Source organism: Micromesistius poutassou (assembly GCF_964030765.1).
Source record: "Micromesistius poutassou genome assembly, chromosome: 20".
NCBI classification, from domain to species: domain Eukaryota; kingdom Metazoa; phylum Chordata; class Actinopteri; order Gadiformes; family Gadidae; genus Micromesistius; species Micromesistius poutassou.
Genome location: NC_140290.1, coordinates 5,997,607 through 6,020,123, shown reverse-complemented (window position 1 = coordinate 6,020,123; position 22,517 = coordinate 5,997,607). Strand labels below are relative to the sequence as shown.

The 22,517-nt window shown below is 47.0% G+C and overlaps 1 protein-coding gene across 1 annotated transcript in view; it reads right to left on the bottom strand.

The window, feature by feature from the left end:
* LOC311365309 (receptor-type tyrosine-protein phosphatase U-like) overlaps positions 1-15,474 on the bottom strand; it is a 125,956-nt gene extending 110,482 nt beyond the window's left edge. Inside the window, exon 1 of the mRNA XM_084484824.1 lies at positions 15,248-15,474. Coding sequence (XP_084340950.1) covers positions 15,248-15,317 — 70 coding nt within the window. The 5' untranslated portion in view covers positions 15,318-15,474. The remainder of the gene's footprint in view (positions 1-15,247) is intronic.
* Positions 15,475-22,517: the final 7,043 nt, after the last annotated feature.

Genomic DNA, 22,517 nt, shown 5'->3' with positions numbered 1-22,517 from the left:
GTGTTTTGATCACGGTTTGAGGTTTGCTACTGTTATTACACTATTTTCACCTTTCTTAACCCGAGGTTAGGCTCACTTTGGAATCAAATGCTCCATTCCTTGTCTGCCCTAACATGGAAGAGCACCATATATACCGTTTATACTGTTGTTTGAAAAAAATAAAGGTGAGACATACATTCTACAAAAAGAAAACCAAGAGGCCAATAAAGTGCAATAATCGTGACCGTGTGTTGAAATCCTGCGTCTTCAACTCAGACGATGTGTCAGCTCTAATGGCTCAATGCTTTTGACGTGCTCCTATGTGTTGAGGGCGTTCATTGGTTTATCAATCACCTTCTCTGACATCACATTTGTCCACATGGCGTGCTAGTGCTCTCGGACTTCAATGACACTGGGGGATAAACTGCTCGCTCTTTATGCCCGCCATTCTCTACCTTAATGTTCTCCATTGTTACTGGCTGTGTGTATAATAAAGTATAATTAAGTCAATCAGTATACCCCTACTTCTAGAATAGTCTAGTGGTTAGGGTGTTTGACCTCCAGACTAAAGGTTCTGGGTCCAAACCTCAATGTCCTCAGTCTATACCAGTAGGCTGTTCTTTAGGCAAGACGCCCAACTCATACCGGTTCATTAAGGACATATACCTGGAAAAGACTACGCCTGCTATAGGGTTGTCAAATTTGCATCAAACCGATGCATCAAAACGCCTGGCTTGTGCTGCCTACTTAATCACATCTGTCTAGATATTCAAGGATGATTAGATCCCGTTGTATGAGAGCCATGGTACAAATAGATGATAGATTTTTGAGCGATGGTGGCCAAGGGAAAGCCGATTCACCATGGGCAACCAACTGTTGCATCTTGACATACTGCTGCTACTCGTAGGCACAATGACATTTGAATGTCACTGTGACCGATCGTTTATGAAAGAATCAGCAATGATTGACTGAGCAACTTAAACTTATTTTATAGAAACAAAAAAAAATGCTGTTAAAGAGAACAATCAACGGCTAATTTTCTCCTTTTGCACCCAATTTCAAATAAACTGAGGTCCATGAAGGTCTCTGAAGCAGGACTCTAATTATGGTCTGCAATTATCTGGAACTTGCCACTCTGCAATTTGTCTGTGTGAAAACTTTATATTATATTTCACCATACGTGACACGACCTTCTGCTCAGCTACAAATGCAGTTTTTTCGTAAACAAACACACGTGTTCGCATTCACTTCGCAACAGGACATTTCCGTCAGGGTTATTAGTGAATCTCTATCTGTTCTCATTTAGCGAGTTGGTGCCCCACACTGAACAGGGGCTGAGAGGTTGTTAAAGCACACTGTTTTACATTGTGCTTTAACAACCTCTCACATTTTACATCAACGCCACAATGACTTGCACTCAGCACCCCGTTGTTAACATCTGTTCACAAAAATAACTTATTCAAAAGGCTTAATTGCTATTAGGGATGCACAATAACTTTTTTTTTAAACTGATACCGATAACCGATAACTTTCAGCTCCTAAAGGCCGATAGCTCCTAAGGGCCGTGTGTGCGTGAATGGCAGTGTGTGTGTGAGTGAGTGGACGAGCGAGGAGAGCGAGCGGTAACGTGTGTCAGTTTAGTGAAGTAACGAACCGGTTGTGTCTGTGCAAACGTGTACTGTAACGTTAGTGAAACTAAGAATAAAGTACCCAGCCTGTCAATCATCGGCGGCCGCTTCATTCCGACCATATTCCGACCTATAAGCAGACCCACTGCCGGTCAAAGTGAAGGGTGGTACCGCCGAGAGAACATTGACGCTGTGCTCCTCGACTACGGTCTGGGAGCCGCAGGAAAGGTGTAACATAATAAAAAAAAACATTTTCTTTATCCGCCTGCAGTTGTGAACTCATGTATTGTAATTGATTGTATGATGTGTACTTTTAGGGTTACGATAAGACCTTTCATTTAGCGTTAGTGGGAGCGGGGCACTGAAATTATATAGACTATGTTATTGGGGCTATTTGTTGTGTTATCGGAATGACGTAATCATTTCTGTTATCGGCCCGATAATTATCGTGCACCCCTAATTGCTATTATTTATTTGTATATTTTTGCCCTGCACGAATGAATACAAATGTTGTGGAAAATCTCTTTTGATAGAAAGGGGTAATGTTATGTAGCTGATGTTCACAAAAATTCAAATCTTCATTTGATATCACGATTCTTGTCATGTTAGAATAAATTACTGGGAGAGAAAAAAATGAAATGCTTGAGGCGGCAGTAGCTCAGGGGGAAGAGCAGGTCACCTGGCAACAAGGTTGCTGGTTCGATGCCCGTGTGTTGAGGCAATCCCTTAGCAAGAAACCCAACTCTAACCACTTATGTCCAGCAGTCATTACTGTACAGTACGACGTATGAATAGGTGAATGTGAGGCACGATTTGTAGTTTGCATTTTGAGTGGCCAAAATTTTGAAAAGTGCTATATAATTGCGGTGTTCAATCAAAAATGTGCAATGTACCTACAGTACATACAGTATGTTCAGGATTTTTCTACAGCCTCACCCCTATCACATCGACCAACCCCGCCTCATGAACGGTACTTGATGCTGGGGAAACTCTTCAGTCCATCCTTCAGTTGGATACATTCAATTTCAGAAAGACAACAGAGGCCATTCCAACGGATTGCTGCCTCTTTCAAATTTAATCCCGTGTCTAATTCACTTGCATTCACATAGGGTTTGTCATCTGGGATATTTGCAAAAGGGGGAATAATGAATAAAAATACAACCACCTGCGTGGCAATGTGACATTGCGTCCACTCGAGAAGCAGTAATAGCAAAGACAAATCCGATGTGATTCCTGCATTATCTTGACAAATGACCTGTTCGCACCGAGATTTAATGGCCTCCAAAATGGACAAAATAGTGCTGCACAGAACATTAATGAGGAAGGTGTCATCCGCCCTAAGTGTGAGTGCTCTCTCTCTCTCTCTCTCTCTCTCTCTCTCTCTCTCTCCCCCTCCCTCTCTCTCTCTCTCTCTCTCTCTCTCTCTCTCTCTCTCTCTCTCTCTCTCTCTCTCTCTCTCTCTCTCTCTCTCTCTCTCTCTCTCCCTCCCTCCCTCCCTCCCTCTCTCCCCGCGTAATGAATGCACGTACTCCCCCAGACGGGGACGCGGCAGGGCTCTGCAGCTGGAGACAGTGACTGAGCTTGTATCTGCGCCAGTGGAGGGGTGGTGGCGGTGGTGCTGGTGGTGGTGCTGGTGGTGCTGGTGGTGGTTGGACGACAACGGGGTGTCTGTACCTTGCCACGACCACCACGCAACTAGCTGGCCCGTCGTTCTTGCTCTTTCCTCAGCCTCCTGATCGTCTCTTCCTCCTCTCCTCGTTCGCCCCCCTCCTCTTGCTCGGGTGACAGAGGTGATCCTTGTGTGGGTACTGAGATCAGACTGCTGTGTTTACAGCCCCTGACCCCGATTGCAGACCCCTCCCCCCCCCCCCCACCCAGACCAGACAACCTCTATGTAAATCATGCAACCCCATTTGTCCTTTGTCTTCCTAGTCCCTCCTTTGGCTCCATCTGTCCATCCCCCCCCCCCCCCCCCCCGCCCACCCCACCCTCCCTCTCCGTCCGTCCTCACGTCCGGATCCGTACTCTGCGCTGGTTCTTCCACTCCGCTCCACGGTCTATGAACTTCTTTCCCGTCTCCCCGTTGCCAAATCTCGTATCATTCATGCATCATGGCAGTTGCCAATGGCGCACACGCACACGCACACGCACACGCACACACACACACACACACACAGTCTGGAGACTCATCCAAACACAGTGTTTGTGTGCTTTGTTCCTCCTCATTTCAGTTTGTTTTTCATTCTGCAGAGCGAGCGCTCCTCTGATTTGAATCCTGGGGCCTTGGATTCTGCTGGATGCTGTGTTCGTGCAGGGGGTGAGGGGGGGGGGGGGGGTGGGCAAGCTCCAGCTCACTGGGCCGGAGTAAAGCTGCAAACTGCCACTGGACGGCTGCAGGGATGTGGAGTTGGGGGGGCACACCCCACACACACTGTGGCCCATCACCCCTGCCCACTAGCCAGCCACTCAGCCATAACGGCCTACGCCAGGAGGTGTCTCCAATGCCCTCGCAGAAATATGGTTTCCACAGACTTCCACGCCGCACCCCCCCCCCCCTCCCGATGCCAAAAAAGAAGACAAGCCAACACTAAGAAATGCATAAAACCATTGCAGTTTGATTGTTACCAGCTGTATCGAAATCAACCCCTCCTTCCACCAACACACACACACACACACAAACACACACACACACACACACACACCCTGCTGATATTTCACGTGCCAGTGGCTTTGCTTTTGTCGAAAGCATGAAGTCTCAATCAAGATAACACAAGCTTCTCCTGAGCGTATCACAAATGTCAACCTCATCAAGGGCCACCAGCTCTGCTTGGATGTTTTTACCGTGTGTGTGTGTGTGTGTGTGTGTGTGTGTGTGTGTGTGTGTGTGTGTGTGTGTGGGTGTGTGTGCCTGGGGTGTATGCATGCGTCTTTGTGCATGTGCGTGCGTGCATGTGTGCATATTTTGTTTTATTTGTTTGTGTGTTTCCTTTCCCCGCAGAGACTCGTAGCGCGCCCTCGACTTTGATGCTGGATGTAAAACAAAATAATTCTAACCTGGGGTTTGGGTCTCGGCCGAAGCAGCCGGTCATTATAGTCGTTTGTTATTCATCCCACTGGCTAGGTCAATAATACCTCCAAAAAAAACCTTGAATGCACACACAGAAACCCCACATAGCATCCATCGCACGCACACGCGCACACACATGCACACGCACGCACACACACACACAGATCCCATTCATCCTAATAAGAATGCCTAATCTCCTTGATTGAGTTTGTAACACGCTAAGCCCGCGCCACCTGACTGCGCCGGGCCGATAGCGACGCCAGGCAGAAAACAACAAGCCAACGGGGCTCTGTGGGAAAGACACGCGCACCACACCAGTGCACTAAATCATCCCCCCCATCCAACCCCAGGCTAACCCTTGGAGGGTGACTTGCTGGGGGGGTCAGGCTGTGTTCATTCCACGGAGGGGTAGGGGGGGGGGTTGTCGGGGGGGTTGTCCCAGGGCGAGGGGGGTTGGTTGGGGGGGGGGGGGGATTGGACAGGCTCTTCTTTCTACTGCTCCAATGACCCGGGACCACTCTCGGACCCGTCAGGAGTGCTGCAAGAGCTGTGCAAGAGCCACAGGGGGGAGCTCATAGCACAACACACACACACACACACACACAGGCTTATAACACACACAAGACACTAACACACACGCACACAAACACACTAGTGTTGGCATGCTTTGTTTCCCTTCATGTCCGTGAATCGCCACCCTTGCGTTCTGACAGCAACATGGAAAACAACAGTCTCGACTTGATGCCCCTGTGAATCTAGATTGTATTACACGTATTACATTGAATGTGCCGGCCCTTCGCCTCTAGAATCATCAGGCTTCACTTCACAGGATATGGGGGCGGTTAGGTAGCAGAGGAGAGCACCAATGGTGAGGGTAAGGATGAAGGCATAAACACTGCTCTATACACCTGCGTTGTACGTGTGCTGCAATTACCACGCTCGAAAAGCAGCAGGTCAAGTTGGGTAGCAAACCGCCGTAAGCAGGTCTTATATGCCACTATAGAATCAGCTTCTCCCCAGCTTAATCAAAGGCAAAAAAAAAAAGCTAGTGGATAACAGAGCACATATATATTTAGCCTCGTTACGAGGAGTCACAGTGTGAGTTCCAGTTAGGGAACGGGCAACCCTTCATTGATGAGCCCCCCTAAATCCGACACACTGAAAGTACCGTATTAACAATCCCACTAATTCATTCTCTCTCTCCCTCTCTCTCTCTCTCTCTCTGCTCCCCTGGTCCGCCTGTCTTTGACTGTAATCCCTCTCCACTTCTTAATTAAACATGGAAGACACAAGGGGCCTGGGACGTCACCCAGGCACAGAGCGAGGTGGGGGGGGGGGGGGGGGGGCGGAGAGAGCGCCTGGGGAAGCATATGGATGATGTGTCTGGGTTAAGGAACTCTCCAAAGGCAACTCTTCTTCCTTCCTGCCAAGCGGACTACGAAGAAGAGCGGCAGTCTGTCTGCAATGGCGTGTCACTGCAACGTATCTGGGGCGCCACATAACCTAATGCTAGCAGGGGGGGGGGGGAGTAAGGGCCCGCCTACCCCCTTCTACCTACCCAACAACATGTCATGTTGGAGAAACGAAGAGACAAAGAGAGACAGGGATGTCACAACAGTGACGATAGATGAAATCCCAGGCACACACACACACACACACACACAAACACTACACAGCTCACTGCATGCACACACAAACACATAAGTATACACACACACACACACACACAAACACTACACAGCTCACTGCATGCACACACAAACACATAAGTACACACACACACACACACACACAACCACAGCTCACTGCTCACTGCTATTGCACACACAAACACACACATACATACAAACACACGCACACATACACAAGTGTGAATGCTATTGTTCCGGGATGCATACTGAAACAGATTTTCGGCTGACCCCATTATCGACATCCGTAGGATGTCTGTAGGAACTACCTATTAACAACAAGCACTCCAGCGCGAGGGATAAACATCTCGTCGCTATAGCCCCTATATTCGCCATATTGAACATCCTCCCTCTTTCCCTCTGCTGTCCGTCTCTGTGAATGACAGGCTTAATTAGCGGCGGGTCCTCGTCAAAACCAGACAGGAAAGTGGATGATGCTGTCCGACAGTGTGTGTGTGGGAGGGAAGGGAAGTGTGGGGGGGGGGATGCCTGTATAAAGACAGGTTTTATGGTAACAATACATAGCCTACTTTCTTCTGCGCATACGATTATGGCTGTCTGGGTGAGGATTGAGGTAAACCAACTAGGGCCCCAGTTTGAGTCTAGGATTGTGTATGTGTGTCACTTTGTATTGTGTCGTGTGTGTGTGTGTGTGTGTGTGTGTCTGAGCTGTTGCATCACGTGCTAAACATCTCCGTTCCACAAACACACATGCCTGTCAAATGACTATTCCAGTAAAAGCAGCGCCTTTGAAGTGAGAACATAGCTAATTCAACTGTGTGAATATAATTAGGTGACTAAATGTGTTACCTGTAAGGTGACGAATGCGCTCGATAGGATACACGCACACTTGCGCTTACAGTTCACCATTCAAAGTTGTCAGGCGTTGGTTTACATGCAGAAAGTTTACCTAGCTTTTGACCCAAACATCACTTCAGTCGGCTCTTCAAACAGTTTGAACTTTTCCTTCAAACCTGCTCTCTTAAGTTGCACTTTTAAACTGAAACGTTTACTTGCAACTCCGAACGAACAGATCCGCCTACGCTAAGTCATTAGAGTCAAACAATGGTCGATGCAAGTGCCAGCATAGAAAAACAATATAATGCTGGCCAAAGATTAGCCCCACACACACACACACACACACAGCTCCAAAGGGAGTCAAGCGGAATCCACACTTTAAATTGCTATGAAGATGAAATGTGTGAATAAAACCAAACGAGACATGCACAGCCCAAGCCGAAACGCTGAGATAATCACTTCAGATGGGCAGGAGGAAAACATGTCATGGGCATGTACGTGCTCTTTGGCCTACGCTTTTATCCACCATAGATACAGATGACACAGGTAGTTAAGGATCAGGCGCTGGTTGCCTGGGTCGTTTGTCACAGGGGGGGGCGGGGGTGGGGGGGAGGTGAGGCTGTACTGCGTCACCATGTGGCTTGTTGTATCGAGTCCTCAGTCTTAACTTTCATCGGCGGCAAGGGGGGAACGCCGCTAATCCAAATCCGTTTTGTGGATTGAGCTCTCATTGCTCTGGATGCAGCTCTCTCCTAACTCTTTCTTTGTTTTCTATGGGTTTTTTTGGGGGTTGGGGGCGGGCGTCAACGTCAACACGAGAGGCGGTTGTTTACCAAAAGCCTTCAGAAAAAAACAAAACGGGAACCAAAATCCCCACAACATATGCCCACCAACGTATTATGCAAACGAGTGTGGATCCTGTAGACTGCATCACACATAACCCCGCCGTGTGTCTGAGCCGTACCGCACAACCCCCCCCCCACGCACCGCCACTCTGCTGTGTGCAGCTGCTGCTGGAGAAGTTTTGGGTCAGGAGGGCAGACTGAAGCGGGGGGGGACTAAAGACTAAAGAGAAGCAAGAAGACCAATAAACCTCGGCCTTATGCTCCACTCTCTCTCTCTCTCTCTCTCTCTCTCTCTCTCTCTCTCTCTCTCTCTCTCTCTCTCTCTCTCAGGCCCTGGTGAGCAGATCAGTAGTGATTGTAAATGAGGGCGGGGGGTTGAGGGATTGACAATCATCCCTTCGACTGATGGATGGTTAGCATGCCAAGTCCCACCGGGTGTCCAATCAGAATACCAGGAATTATGCAGGATACCCAAAAGGGGGCGTGAGGAGAGAGGAGGGGAGGACAGGTGAGGAGAGGACCGGGGAGAAAGGGAGGAATGAGAGAAGGGAAAAGGGGAGAAGAGGGGATGAGAAGAAAGGAGAGGACTAGAAAGGGAAGGAGAGGAGAGAGGAGAAAGGAGAGGACTAGAAAGGGAAGGAGAGGACAGAGGAGAAAGGAGAGGACTAGAGGGAAGGAGAGGAGAGAGGAGAAAGGAGAGGACTAGAGGGAAGGAGAGAAGAGAGGAGAAAGGAGAGGACTAGAGGGAAGGAGAGGAGAGAGGAGAAAGGGAAGGAGATGAGACTATAGGGGAAAAGAAATAATCCACTGGTCAGTTCAAAAAGTTCAGTAGGAACTCAACAGCACATAAAAGCAAATAAAACAGCACCTAAACGATATTAAAAAAATAATATTATTTTGTTGCTCTTTGTTCACCCCCTTAAGGACCGCTGTACTTTTAATATCTTCTAGTGACATGGGGGTTAGACTCGGGGGCATACCGGTGTCATAAAAAGAAAGGAAAATAGAGTGTCATATCTGCAGGTGAACAGAGACTCTCATGCCCTGGAGTTATTCTCCACCACATCAACCACGCGTTTGAGCCGTGTCGGCTGGTGATTCTAGCTTTAAATCCAGGTAAAGAAATTAATAACGAAAAGGATTGAAGTGAAAATACACCGCTCGTCGTCATTGGCTACATAACAGTATACCGGCACCGTAATTCCCCAATACAGGCTGATGACCACCTGGGCTATTAACAGCCCTGGGGAGTCCAGAGATAAGGATGCAGCAGATACACACATGGAAGGGAGATAGCAATGGGGGTTGAGGAGCTTCTGAATAGCTGCCGGCATTATGTGTGCTGTTATTTAGTGGGAAGCTGCAAAATGAATGAATTACAAGTAAACATCCCCTTGACATTTAATGCACCGAACAGATGCTTCTTGGGTTCTTTGTTTATCTGCATTGTGCACCATTGACCACACCACGGCTGGGTAATACGCAAAGAATCCCTATCATTATTCATTTTTAAAGATTAGAATCGCAAAACCACTACCACTCCTCCTCCACCACCCCCAATTTTGGTGGTGGTGGAGGAGGAGTGGTAGAGGAAAGAGGGGGTGGAGGTGGAGGAGGGTAGTAGGGGGACGGAGGGGGTAGAGGAGTGGTATAGGAAAGAGGGGGTGGAGGAGTGGTAGAGGATAGAGTGGGTGGAGGTGGTGGAGGAGTGGTAGAGGGTAGGGGTGGAGGTGGAGGTGGTGGTGGAGGAGTGGAAGAGGGGAGAGAGTGGTTGGAGGTGGTAGAGTGGGAGTGGAGGTGGGGTGTCAGGGGGGAGTGGAGGTGGGGTGTCAGGGGGGAGTGGAGGTGGGGTGTCAGGGGGGAGTGGAGGTGGGGTGTCAGGGGTGGACGTGACGGGAGGAGCAGTAGTGGGCTGTGGAGGACGATAATAAAAAAAGTCGGGCCGCTGACTGCGGTGACGAGTGTAATCATTGACGTGCCGGCGGACCCGGGAGAAATATTTACACAGATTATGCACGGCCGGCCGGCTCTGGTGGGCAGGAGACGGACAAACCGGGGGAGCGGCGGTGGCAGCAGCAGCAGCTGGACCGAGCAGTCGGAAGAGGAACAGGACTTGAATAGCCTGGCCTGAGCCGTGCTCGCGCATATCCCATCTCTTGTTACCGTTTAATCTCCTCAAACATTAACGACAACAAACACACTGCACAGCGCCCGCCTCGGCCAACACAACTCCCAACACGACTCGCAAACGCCACGCACGGCCATTCTGCACGGACTGTCATTCGCCAACCACGAGGCGGGAATCTACAATGTTGAAGAGGCGATTTTTTTTACGGGTTTTAGGTTTTGGCGTGGGTGGTTTTGCTGTGATGTCAAGAGTTGCATTGAGGCGCTGTTTCAAAATAGGGCCCGGCATGCTTGCGTTATAGAGCGAACAGTGGCAGGGGATCACATGTATATTCCAGTCACTATCGCTCGACTGCAGCGAGGTCAGCTGCCTACATGCAGCGCATGCCTGTGCTTTCAAAGTCACGATTCAAACTAGGCCTGGGCGATATGGCTGAAAGACATATCACGATATAACTTGATCATATTGATCGATATCTATAACTATTGATATTGGTAATGACCTAAAAAGACTAGGAATTACCATGCTGGATTTAAACACTTCAGTTTAACACTAAATATGACCTTCCACTGTTCTTCATTGATTAATACTCCAATGTCGATACAACAATGAAAAACACCCAAATATTTTAAATAAGTATGGAACCGTGTTTGTGTAACAAACCCAGCTGCTAAAGTCGGTGGTCTAGTCTCTTATCGATATATATTGAACATGTTTTATATTGATATTGATCAAAAGTCTATCGCGATACGATAATTTATGGTTTTATTGCCCAGGCCTTATTCAAACTCCCATATTTTACAACGCAAAGGCATATTCTCACCCTGATGCAGGAAGCGAGTGTGTTTGTGTGTGTGTTAGAGTGTGTGTGTGTGTGTGTGTGTGTGTGTGTGTGTGTGTTTAAAAAGCCTGTTGGGGTCTCCTGCACTCTGGCACTTTTTCTGAAAACCTTGTTTGAGAAGCCGAGGCCCGGGCCCCTTCTGTAGTTCAAGGGTCCGATCACTTTCAGCTCTGGGCTCCTTTGTTGCCACGGTGGCGGTGAGTGAAGCCCTGCCACCCCCCCCTGGGAGCCCAGAGGTTCAGAGATCTGGCAGCGTTCACACTCTGCATCACTATCTCAGGCCCCACGCCCTCCACGCTTCCAAGGAGCACATCAAGCACCTCTGGGCCCCAGTTAACCCCCCCCAGCCCAATCTGTCCGTCCCCCGTCCCCCCCCTGCCGCCCCAAACTATATATTCAGCTTATCCTGCGCTGCCTCCTCCTGAGGATTATCCACGATAGGATGTGGTGAAAATGTGAAAACAAAAACTGGTTCAGATAAGAAGACAGGGGAAGAGCAATGATGAGCTCCACCACCACCATCGTCATGGTCCTCATCGTGGCGTTAGCAAGGTGGAGCGGCTCTAAGTGTTAATTAGACCAATGGCTAGGGTACACCGCTACACCAGTCAAGGATAAAAGAGCAGCGGAGTCACCGCCCGCCCACGGATGTGGACACATGAGCCCCATTGTTGGCGCCCGGTGTTCTGTTCCGCTCGTTCGGGGAACCGATGTGAAAAGGCCTCATTAACGGGGGGGCCGTGGGCTTTGCCTGCTCGGAGCTAATAACGCAGATGCCCAGGCCTTTGCTAAAAAGGGCACCGGGCAAACAAAGCCCCGGAAAAAAAGAAAATAAACCTGATTCGCTTTTTAAAATGAGATTAAGAGGCTAAAAACCTCAACGTGAGCCACGCGATGAGCAGCTGGCGTGAGGACCGTCTGTCCAATCATAACTTTTCCGCGGTTCTGTGCCGGATTAACGTCACCTGGAAATAATGCGGCAAGGGGTGACAAATACAGCGTTTCTAGGATGGCCCTGCTTTGCCGGTGTTGCTGCCAACTGTTTCAACCCCGCCATCCACCCTGACACTCACCCAACCACCCACCTACCAACCCACCAGCCCACCCACACCAGCCCCAGAAGGGTGGCTAGGGTGTGTTGGAAGTGGCAGGTTGCAGCAATAGGCCTTACAGTCACTGTCACATGCCGCCAGTGGCAAATTAACACCTCGGATGGCCACACGCATGGAATAGAGGAGCAATGTCAAAACTGCGATACCTTCACACTAACCAACAAACACAAAAACAGTGAGGTTGTTGTTGGGAACTTCCTGCCAGGCTCGGCTGTGATCTAGCACAGTGCTGCTCCTGTGGCGAGGGACTGGATGAAGAGACCACTGGTGTTGCCCATACCCCCCCCAAACCCTCACCCCCCTCCACCCACCGCAAAAGAAGCCATGAGAAATCACACCTGAGATCCTCCTTCTGTGGGAGAGCAGGAGTGTACATCAGTCCTGTGCCGTGACAGTCGCCTCACGGGGAGAGGAAAATCATCATAGCAGGGGAGTGGCGGGGAAGGGAGGGTAGGGGGAGGCGGAGGAGGCACCTACTGCTGCGCCGCAGTGCTGCTCAGCCCACAACAACAGCAGTCGGTGTAGGCTGGCGGTGTGCGGTCGCAGGCCTACGGTAAAAGGTAGCGACGAGGCACAGGAATCCCCAGCGGACGTTTGGCAGTCACAAACAAGGCCATTGAAAGCTTCACCTTCAATAATTAAAACGTACATTCTGCTCCTTTTGATTATATTGAACTTCTTGCCATGTCCTTTTAAAATGACTCTTTTTTTGCAGATAAGAACGGTGCCAAAAGCTTGATGCCGTACAGCCTGGAGAGCGAGAGAGAGCAGCCGTCAAGGCAATTAAAAACACTCAAAAGATCAAGATTGTTTAATGTGAATTGTATTGACTTGCAAGCGAGCCAAGCCCAGGAACTCTGCTGCTAATAACTTTTTAATGGTGTGAATATGCCATTTTATACAGAACTGCTTTAGACTACTGGTATGCTAATGAGGTAGATTTGGATTGAATTGGGAGGGGGTGGGAGGGGAGGAACAGGGTGCTGCGCATTACAAATTCAAATTAATTGTGTTCAACATGAGCTAAATGGTATCTCTTCATTCTTAGCATATCAGCACAAAACAAAAGAAGGGCGCCTTTTGTTGAGTGCATTGCAGCAAAGCATCAACTCCCAGCCTCCATAGTTTGTTATTGCTTTGCAAGACAGTATGTGATAAGTTTATTTTTTTACTAATAGGTTGAGGGCTGTTGGCATTGTCATTGTAATTGCTAAGATAGGCATACAGATACCCATTGTTCCATTAGCACCTATAAATGTGGGCTGAAACAAAACCAAGTGATCACTGCCTGGACAACGTGGCTAATTCTTGCCAATGACACCGCGTGTCCTCACTTTGACATGACCTCCCCCTATCACTGCAGGACTGAACTTTCTCTGTAGGTCGCATGAATTGAGAAAGCACAAAACAGCACTGTATAGTATACACACACACACACACACACACTCGTGTTGTTGGCATACATGCTTACTTTGCCAGTGCAGACCTGTGCATCGTTCTTTGCCCTGAAGTGACACAATGGGTACAGTAGCCTGTTCCACGCCTCCCCAGACCATCCCGGCGTGGTCGCTTTAACCCTGGCCCCTGGGTCCACTGGGTACACTCACATCACGGCACACTTCGAATGCCATTTCACTGGTGGCCTCTGAGTGTGGAGAGCTATCAGGTTCATTTCGTTTTTTGAGATTAAATTACCTCTGTGTTCAATGGGCGGTGGTGTTGGTGGTGGTGGTGGTGGTGGGGGGGGGGGGGTTATCTGTTTCCCCCCCAGCAGATCGACTCAACCACTCTGTGGTTGAATAGGGAGCCAGGGCCCTCCCAAGTGCAGGTGCACAAGCCACTCAGTGTGAAGAGAGAGAGAGAGAGAGAGAGAGAGAGAGAGAGAGAGAGAGAGAGAGAGAGAGAGAGAGAGAGAGAGAGAGAGAGAGAGAGGTGTTGGCTTACCAAGGGCTGTGATAATTTCGCCTGCATTTCGTCACGTGAGAAAACTAAAGCCACCTAACTATCGTGTTACATTGTTTGATATGTTGTCATGGCCCGAGGCCACAACTCGACGAGCCAATTTGAATGTGAAGGTGTGTCCCACCACAAAGTACCGAATGCCGCTGCTCCATCTGCTCCATCCAACACTGGTCTCGGTTGGCTGTGTAATGGATAGCCCGCATAGACTATCTATATAGTCTGGTCGCTTCCACGTCCAAATCGGATGCCCAACACATTCTTCAGATGGGCCCCCACGACGGGGTGTGGCCCCTTCTTTGGTCAGCGTTAAGTCTTGGGTGTCAAAGCTGCTTCCCCCATCCAAAGTTTACCGAGGAAAATTCCAACAGCTGATTAAATTAGGCCTGCTCAATTGGTCATACATTGAGCCTACCCGAATTTTTTTTTTTTCTGAAATAAGTAAAAATGTTCAGTATATATTCAGTATATATGTCCATAATTTATTCATTCTTAATATTATTCACGTTTTCCACTGTTCGTTGAAAGCTGTCATTGTCAATCTATTTTAATGATCTAATTGTACAATTGAAACTAGCTTGGATATGGTTTACGTTTGAACAAAAGTTTTAGATTATACGGAATAACATGAATGCAACACCAGACGGACCCAGACCTGTCAGTCTGTTGTGCTGTGCGCGAGACCGGGAGCGCGTTCTCGGGCAGGCTTCTAGAACGGTTTATTATTTTTAGATCAAAGTAATCTACTTTTGCAGTGGGAAGCGCCAGGGTAAAGCGGTTATGAAATCTTCAGCTTGAAACGAAAACTAGTGTCGTCCTTACTGTTACACCTAAAACAATTAAAACGAAGGTTAATCTTACTTTATAGGCATGTATTAAAGGACTCCGCGTTACGGTACAACTTCGAAGGAGACGAAGGAGACTTTTTTGGACTGGTCAACTCAGCGATAACGTTATCGGAAAACCGCCAATAAAAGCACATACATCGACAGTCTATAAATGCTCTCATAAATCCAACATTTCGATGAAAACTTCACAAGTTGGTCACGCCAAAAGCTAAAGCTGAGACAATATCACATTGCACGTAAAGAACCAGTTCCTCCCGACAAGGGAGGTGCACATAGCAGATTTGAACTAAACTACAGCCGACAGGGCACAGGTGCTCCGTTAGCGACCCACAGAGAAAAGCGAAAGGGTTTTACCTGTTGGCCCTTCCATACTATCTGCGTAGATCCTCACGGTCAGCATAAGTAGACATAACGCCGAATACATGTTTGCAGCAGCAGCAGCAACAACCAAAAGTCCAGCAGGTTTATCAGAAAGAAATCCTGGAAGCAACTCCGGCAGTGCAGGGTGGAAGTTCTCAACTCCACTCAATTCATTGCTGCTGCATCCCTAATGAAAAAGCTTCGCTGCTGGGTCCCTACTGGAGCCCAACACAGAGCCGGTGCAGCTGACGTAAGTGTAAAGAATTTAAAAAAAAAAAAAAAGCTTTCCTGCAACGGCTCTACTACTTTTGCTCTGACAACCCGGAGCGTAACAGCGCGGCTCTAGGACGCCTCCACGCGGTCGGTTTGATGGCACGCTGACACGCAGGAGCCAGGAACCACACACCGAATGCAGTAACGGATGACACCTTATCCATGTATCATCGAGAATGATGATGAGGCACCGTGGTTGGTACGAGTCAACACACACAGTCACGTCTCAATAAAAAAAAATCTAGTCTTTTTTGACTGCTCATTATCATATGATTTTAGCATTACGTTCCCAAAAAATAATTAATGTACGTAGGGGGCCTCTAATGGCAGACTTCATTGAACCGTTTTTTTTTTTTTCAAATTAAACAGAATATTTAATGTATCTGATTGTTCCATATTTGAGTTATTATATTATTATATTGTCCATTGGCCCCAAGCTGTTTATGTGCACAGAGACAGCAGAATGAGCAACGACGAGGGGGCGACCCTCTGTGCTGCCTGTGGCATTTGAAAAGGTTTTGCTTTGCCAGGGGGAGAAGTACTAGAGCAGCCTACTTTTAAATGTATGACTTTTATGAGGCTCATACTTTAAAGCCATCATATTCTAAATATTAGTGTCTTTACTTCAGAGTTAGTTATTATCCTACTTTGTCATACATTTCTACAAGGTAATGCAATCTCTACTTTAGCCACTTTTAACTAGTACGATACATGTATTATATATATATTACATTTTTACCAAAGATGCCCTTTGGTTAAAGGGTGAAATATTTAAATCCACTGGATATTTACGTTTACTTAGGTACCAGTGTGCCTTTCAGCTCATTGCTGGGATACTGATACCATGCAAGTAGTCTATAGGCCTACCTTTCATCATCGGTGGCCTGTTTACTTGTTGGCAATTTGATGAGTTAATCTGCAGAAACAAGTATTTTGCCTGGGAGAGGCTGTTGGCAGAGCTGATTGGCTAGCCATTACCACCACAGTTATGGTGATGTTCAGTCCAGTAAATGTCACTATGTACACTGTGTGCTAAACTGATGCCAGTCTATGTCTCCAGCCATACAAGGGCCCATATTATATTTAGTACAGAGAAACTAAAGCTAATAAAAACACAAAACCCCATTAAAACAGAGGGGTAAATTGAGCTTTCTCTGTTTCAAAATAGCAGGCTCAGTGCTACACAGCACCACAATGCTTTACGCAGTCCTATGCTAATGGTTCCATTATCTACTGTGCATTCTGTACACAAGGAAAGGACTAGACGTCGACGAGACTTAAGAACTTGTCTCGTTCATATTTGGAGCGGCAGTGAGTAGTAGCAGACAATGTAATGGCAGCGCTCCCCTCTTCTCGCTCTCTCTCTAGCTAGCACACAACATCTCCCTTGCACATGTGCTCTTACTGGAGTTATAAGGAGAGGCTGTTTTTTAGATGAGTCATGATTGAGTGAGACATCTCGTATTCATTTCCATGAGTAACACACTGCACGGGGGGCGTATGTAATAAAGTACACTGATTATATTTTGAAAGAGGCGTGCAATGGGAAACATAAATATATGAATACACAGCATCCAAATTAATATGATTATAGAGAAGGAACAAGTATAAGTAGATAAGTAGGCCTATGCGTCAAGATGAATGTTGTATTATAAGATAGTATATGATGGTGGGGAAGAACAACGCAAAGTATATTCCTTATCCATGTCTGCCCATCCGTCCAAAGGCTAACACCATGTCTGGGGCTTATCGGGTCTTAATTATTCAAGCATTAGGTGTTTACATCACTTGGCCGCTCACCCATCACGCATACGTCTGGATAGGTCAGGCACACTGTGACTCTGGGGCTGGAGTCCTGCCTCACGCCAGCTATCAAGTTGTAAAGGACCGCAAGGCACAGGAGCAGAACGAAAGAGAAAACTTGATTATTACAGATCAACAATGAAGTGCTATTTATACATTGAAAAGGGGTCTTATGCAACGTTTCAGTGAAAAAACAACAACACCGGAACACGTCATTTGCTTGAACACTATGCACATAAGGGCTCATTATTATTTATTTGGAGTGCACAAAAGCAGAAGGATTTTTGCAGCCTATTACTGTTAAAGTCAGCACAGAGCCAGAGTAAACATAAGTTACTTTATTTTTATAATATTTCTGAGGGGGACAGAGACAGCCTACTCCGTTATTCTGTCGTGTAGTGAAATGGCAGTGCAATTACTGGGCTTTGGTTGTTTCTCTTTTATTTCACACACATCAATTTTCCAATAAAACCTTTGAGTTCTTGTTGTTGTTGTTGCCGTTATGTGTTGTGACATTTAATCAGTGTCAACATGGTGAAAAAATACAGCACGTCTAGGGGAAAGAACCGGAATGGTAACCCCAAATTAGCAGGCTTGTTGCATTATGTCGGAATTGTTGATCATATTTTATTGCAGCAAATCAATCAATATATACTGTATATCCAGCCACAAATATAAACAAAAAACGACACAGAAGGACAAATGTGGTTGCATTTAGAGTTACATTATTATTTTGTTAAAGAAACACATGTCAGTTAGGGCTGACCTCATCACTGACCCAATGATCTACCCTTTGGTGTGCCTCATGTCTTTCTGTGGCCAAAGAAGCCACAGCTGGAAACTTCTCCCCACATCCCCATCGCCCCCCCCCACTGCCATGCGTCTGTATCTTCCTCGTCTGGACATTGCTCGCCTCCTTTTAAGAACAGGGCCGGAATCAATGAGAATGCTAGCCGTCATTTCTAGACCACCGCTGCCTCTATAGTGGATAACTATGAAGTGATCCGATTTTAGTCAAAAGAAAATCAAACATGGTGGCCAAAGGAAAGCGGATATACAGGCCCCTATACATTTATTTTCATCAGGTTTTGTCAGGGTATAGCTGCTGGCCTGTAGGCTGCTTCCCACGTTCAGCTGTGTGAGTTCCTCTCACACAGACAAGGGCAAGAGAAAAGCAGCAGTGGAGAGCCAAGCCGTGTCAAAGGAAAGTTCAGCAGTGGCTGCGCAACAGAAAAAGTTGAAAAATAAATAAATAAAACATTTTTATAAAACAATGCATCAGGGGACATTTGCCAAAATGCAATGCGACAGAGGGGGACCATATCACCGATGTTGCCCACCAGTGGTATACCTATAGGGGGCATCGACACCCTGGCCCCACCTGACTCAACCATAATCTACCCCCGACACACACCCACCCCCACACACACACACACACACACACATCCACCACCCTCCCCGATGGCCGCATCAGCCGTTCCCTCCTCAACTCCTACCGTCAGCAGTAACGGATGGGGGGGGTCGAGGGGAGAGCTGCCGTCATGCAATGCAGAGCAGCGGCTTCTGCCTGTCAGCCCACACAGCCACCCGTCTCTCCCCCGTCCTGACACTAGACGACCCTGGCTCCCTCACCCCTAGAGGTCCCCCCCCCCCCCCCCCCCCACCCATTTATTTTCATAAGTGTCGGAAGGAAGATGGTGTGTAGAAGGACTCAGAGCTGTCACCGTGGTGGCACTGTCTGATGGCACACACACGCACACGTGCCCAAACACACACACACACACACACACACACACACACACACACATGTGCACAAACACGCACACAGACACACACACACACACGTGCACAAACACGCACACACACACACACACACACACCCCCGTGCACAGACACACTCACACACACACAAACAGATGTGCACTTAGAAAAAGTCACGCAGGTGCACAGCATGCCGACATAAAACCTCCACAAACACAACTACTGCAACTAAAACTCCCCCTAAAACTTTATGTGCTTGCTTTGTGAACCGTAAAGCAACAAGACGCTGCCTAGCTCAGCGTGTGCACATTCCCGTGCGCACGCACACACACACACACACACACACTCAGGCACACACACACACACACTCACGCGCACAAAGACACACACACAAGCTCTGCATACATTCATATGAAGCCTCAAATGTCAGATGTTTCCCTCAATCACACACAGAGTGAGACGGATTAGCAGCTTAAAAACTCTTTATCCCCAAGGAGCGAAGTGACTTTTAGTCCCCTATCAGCCCTCGCTCGGCTGGGAGAAGGGAGGGAAGGGTTGCCCTCTTTTACCTGTTAAACTATGCAAAAAAAAACAAATATTTCACAATGTTCCCGCGACACTTCTGAAGGCTTACAACTGTGGCAGGGTAAGCTTTTCCGTTTTTTGGGGGGTTTCTCTCATTAGTACTGAGCAATTGCATACACCTCTAGAGGTCTAGATAAGTCGGAGCATAGAGACAGTAGTACTCTCTCTGTCTCCCTCTCTCTCTCTCTCTCCTTCTCACAGCAAGTGACAGCAGGCAGGAACAGGGGGTCCATGTTAAACACCCCAAGGTCCCCATCGTGCTGGAGCCGAATACAGATCCATCTCCCGCATCCCATCCAATCCATCCCAGTGTGGTCTCCCCAGGATGGCTCCCTGCTTCTTGGGATCTGGGCTCTATGCGGGTGGCTCTATGGCTCAACCCTGTGGTCGATGATCAAGCTTTTTGATGTTGAATCAGTGTTGCCCGACTACGGCCAACATTTTGCGTTGTTTGTTTGGACAGTGTGAAAGCACCTTTATTTTCCATGGCACTATTACCGGGTAGAAAGATCTATATCCAAAATGCTTAGCGAATTCGAAAAGAACAAGCACATATATGGCAAACGCAAAAGCCAGAACACAAAGGCAAAAGCCGCAGCATAACGGAAGTGAGTGTCGACTGATAAAGAAATGGGTCATCTTCTATCCACGGCGGACTATTAATATATACTCATACAGTATAGGATGTGGATAGCATAAGCCTTATTAAAAAAGTTATCTTCAAGACTTGACCCTCAAAAGCGCATAACCTCAAAAATGGTATGGCTGTAAGAATGACAAAAGGCTTTCCCCTTTCACATGGGGAGACAATAATAGTCCGAAACCAACATTAAAGTAAGCTAGGTTGATTGTCAAGATGGGTCGACACAGTTCCGTTATGTTGTGGCTTTTGTAATTTGTGTTACTTTTGCAATTTTGTGCCTTTTGCATATGTGTTGTTGCGTTTGCCTTTGTGTTTTCCATGAATATGCTTGTGTAATGCAGTTTGTTCAACGTGTCTCGGTCACCTAACATTAATGTGATTTTGTTTTTAAGGTAAAATTTTACAATTTAATATTTTTCATGGTCACCTTAAAAGAGAATACTTGAAAACCACAGATTTATTTTTTATTTTTTAGATTTTCTTTTATAATTTGATCATTCAAAGTGAATCACTCACATAATTACACATTCAGTTTAGTTTAATACTTGATATAGTCTGTCTATGATTAAAACCCAGATACACACAGACACACACACACACACACACACACACACACACACACACACACACACACACACACACAGTACTGAAGTTTGTTTGACTGCAGCCCCACAATCTTCCTCTGCCAAATGTTCTTCCTTCCCCTCGCTCCCTATCTCTGTGTGTTGCACTTATCTCTGCGACACCACAGAGCACACACTTTTTTTTTTCCCGTAAAATTTCATCCATTTTAAAAGTTCTGCTCCATTGGACAATCATTTTGTCCATGATGGTGGTGCTGAGGTTGTTGACAGTGGCAGCTGGCTGGATGGTGGGTGGGAAGGAGGGACAATGCACCTGGTTTTGTTACCTTCCCAACCACCAACATCAGCCAACACCCTCTCCCTACACTCTTCTTCATCATTCTACTACTCATCCTCTTTTTGCACGGCCCCTCACTCTTTCAAGTGCATCCCCAAAATAACTGCCCTATCGCGGCTCTTCGCCCGACTCTGCCCTAGCATATCCTTGGGCCTTTCCAACTCTATTGTTTTTCACACTGTGTTTTATTCTTGTGATGTATTCCTGCTACTGCCTCAAGACCTATGCCCTTGCCCTTGGGTTGTCTCTGTTTAACTTTGTGCCTACGTGCAGTTCTTACTATCTTTGGATTATGCTTTTGTTTATGATTAGCTTTTTCCAAAAAAATGCTTTTTTGTTTTGGCTTGGACATTCTCCTCAAAATGCTATATTACACATTAACAGCATAGAGCCTATACTACATATTCACACACTATTTAATTATATTGGCATGTTTACTTCAGCTGAGCCAGATCTGAAAGTTTAAGTAATGAAAATGACATTCAGCAGCACTCAAATCAGAACAACTCTTATTAGAGTGAATGACACATGAAGAAGATTTGGGCCACCAAAAGGGCTGCAAACATTCTTTCTAATTGGCCAAGACAGACCAACCAACCAAGTAAGCTGTCAGAGCCAGAGACAGAAACTATGCAATCTCAAACCTAAATCCAATATACCATTTAGAATTGTTTTTACAACACAATAGTAACTCTTCACCGGTAAGTTAACACGATTTTGTTTAGAATTACACTGGTATCATTCATCATTGTGTGTGTGTGTGTGTGTGTGTGTGTGTGTGTGTGTGTGTGTGTTCACAGACTTAATAAACAAGAAAAAGAAAACAAACAATGTAGTATCAATATAGTATCAAATATAGTATATAAGTATATACTATATAACATGTAGTATCAAAAATCTAAGCTATCTCCTACTACATTACTATTCTATTCTATTATTACTCACTCCTTTCGCTTCCACCAATAGACTTCAAGGTAAAATAATGTCTCACAAGATTTATTTGAACCATAAGAAATGTAACTCGGGTGGCAAAATCTGTGCTAACGGCACACGCGACGGTAAAGGATCTAGCAGATCAGTTACACAGCCAAGTATATCTGACAGCTGCCAAGTCGCAGGCACAGCCTACTTATCACACAGCGAACGAGGCTACGTCACACGCAGCAATCACCTCTACTATCGGCGGCGTCCAATCAGCCGAGCGCTCAAGTCGTAACGATTCTAACTGGCAAAAAGTAAAGCAGTGCCTTTCAATGACTCACTTCTTCTGCTGTGCTT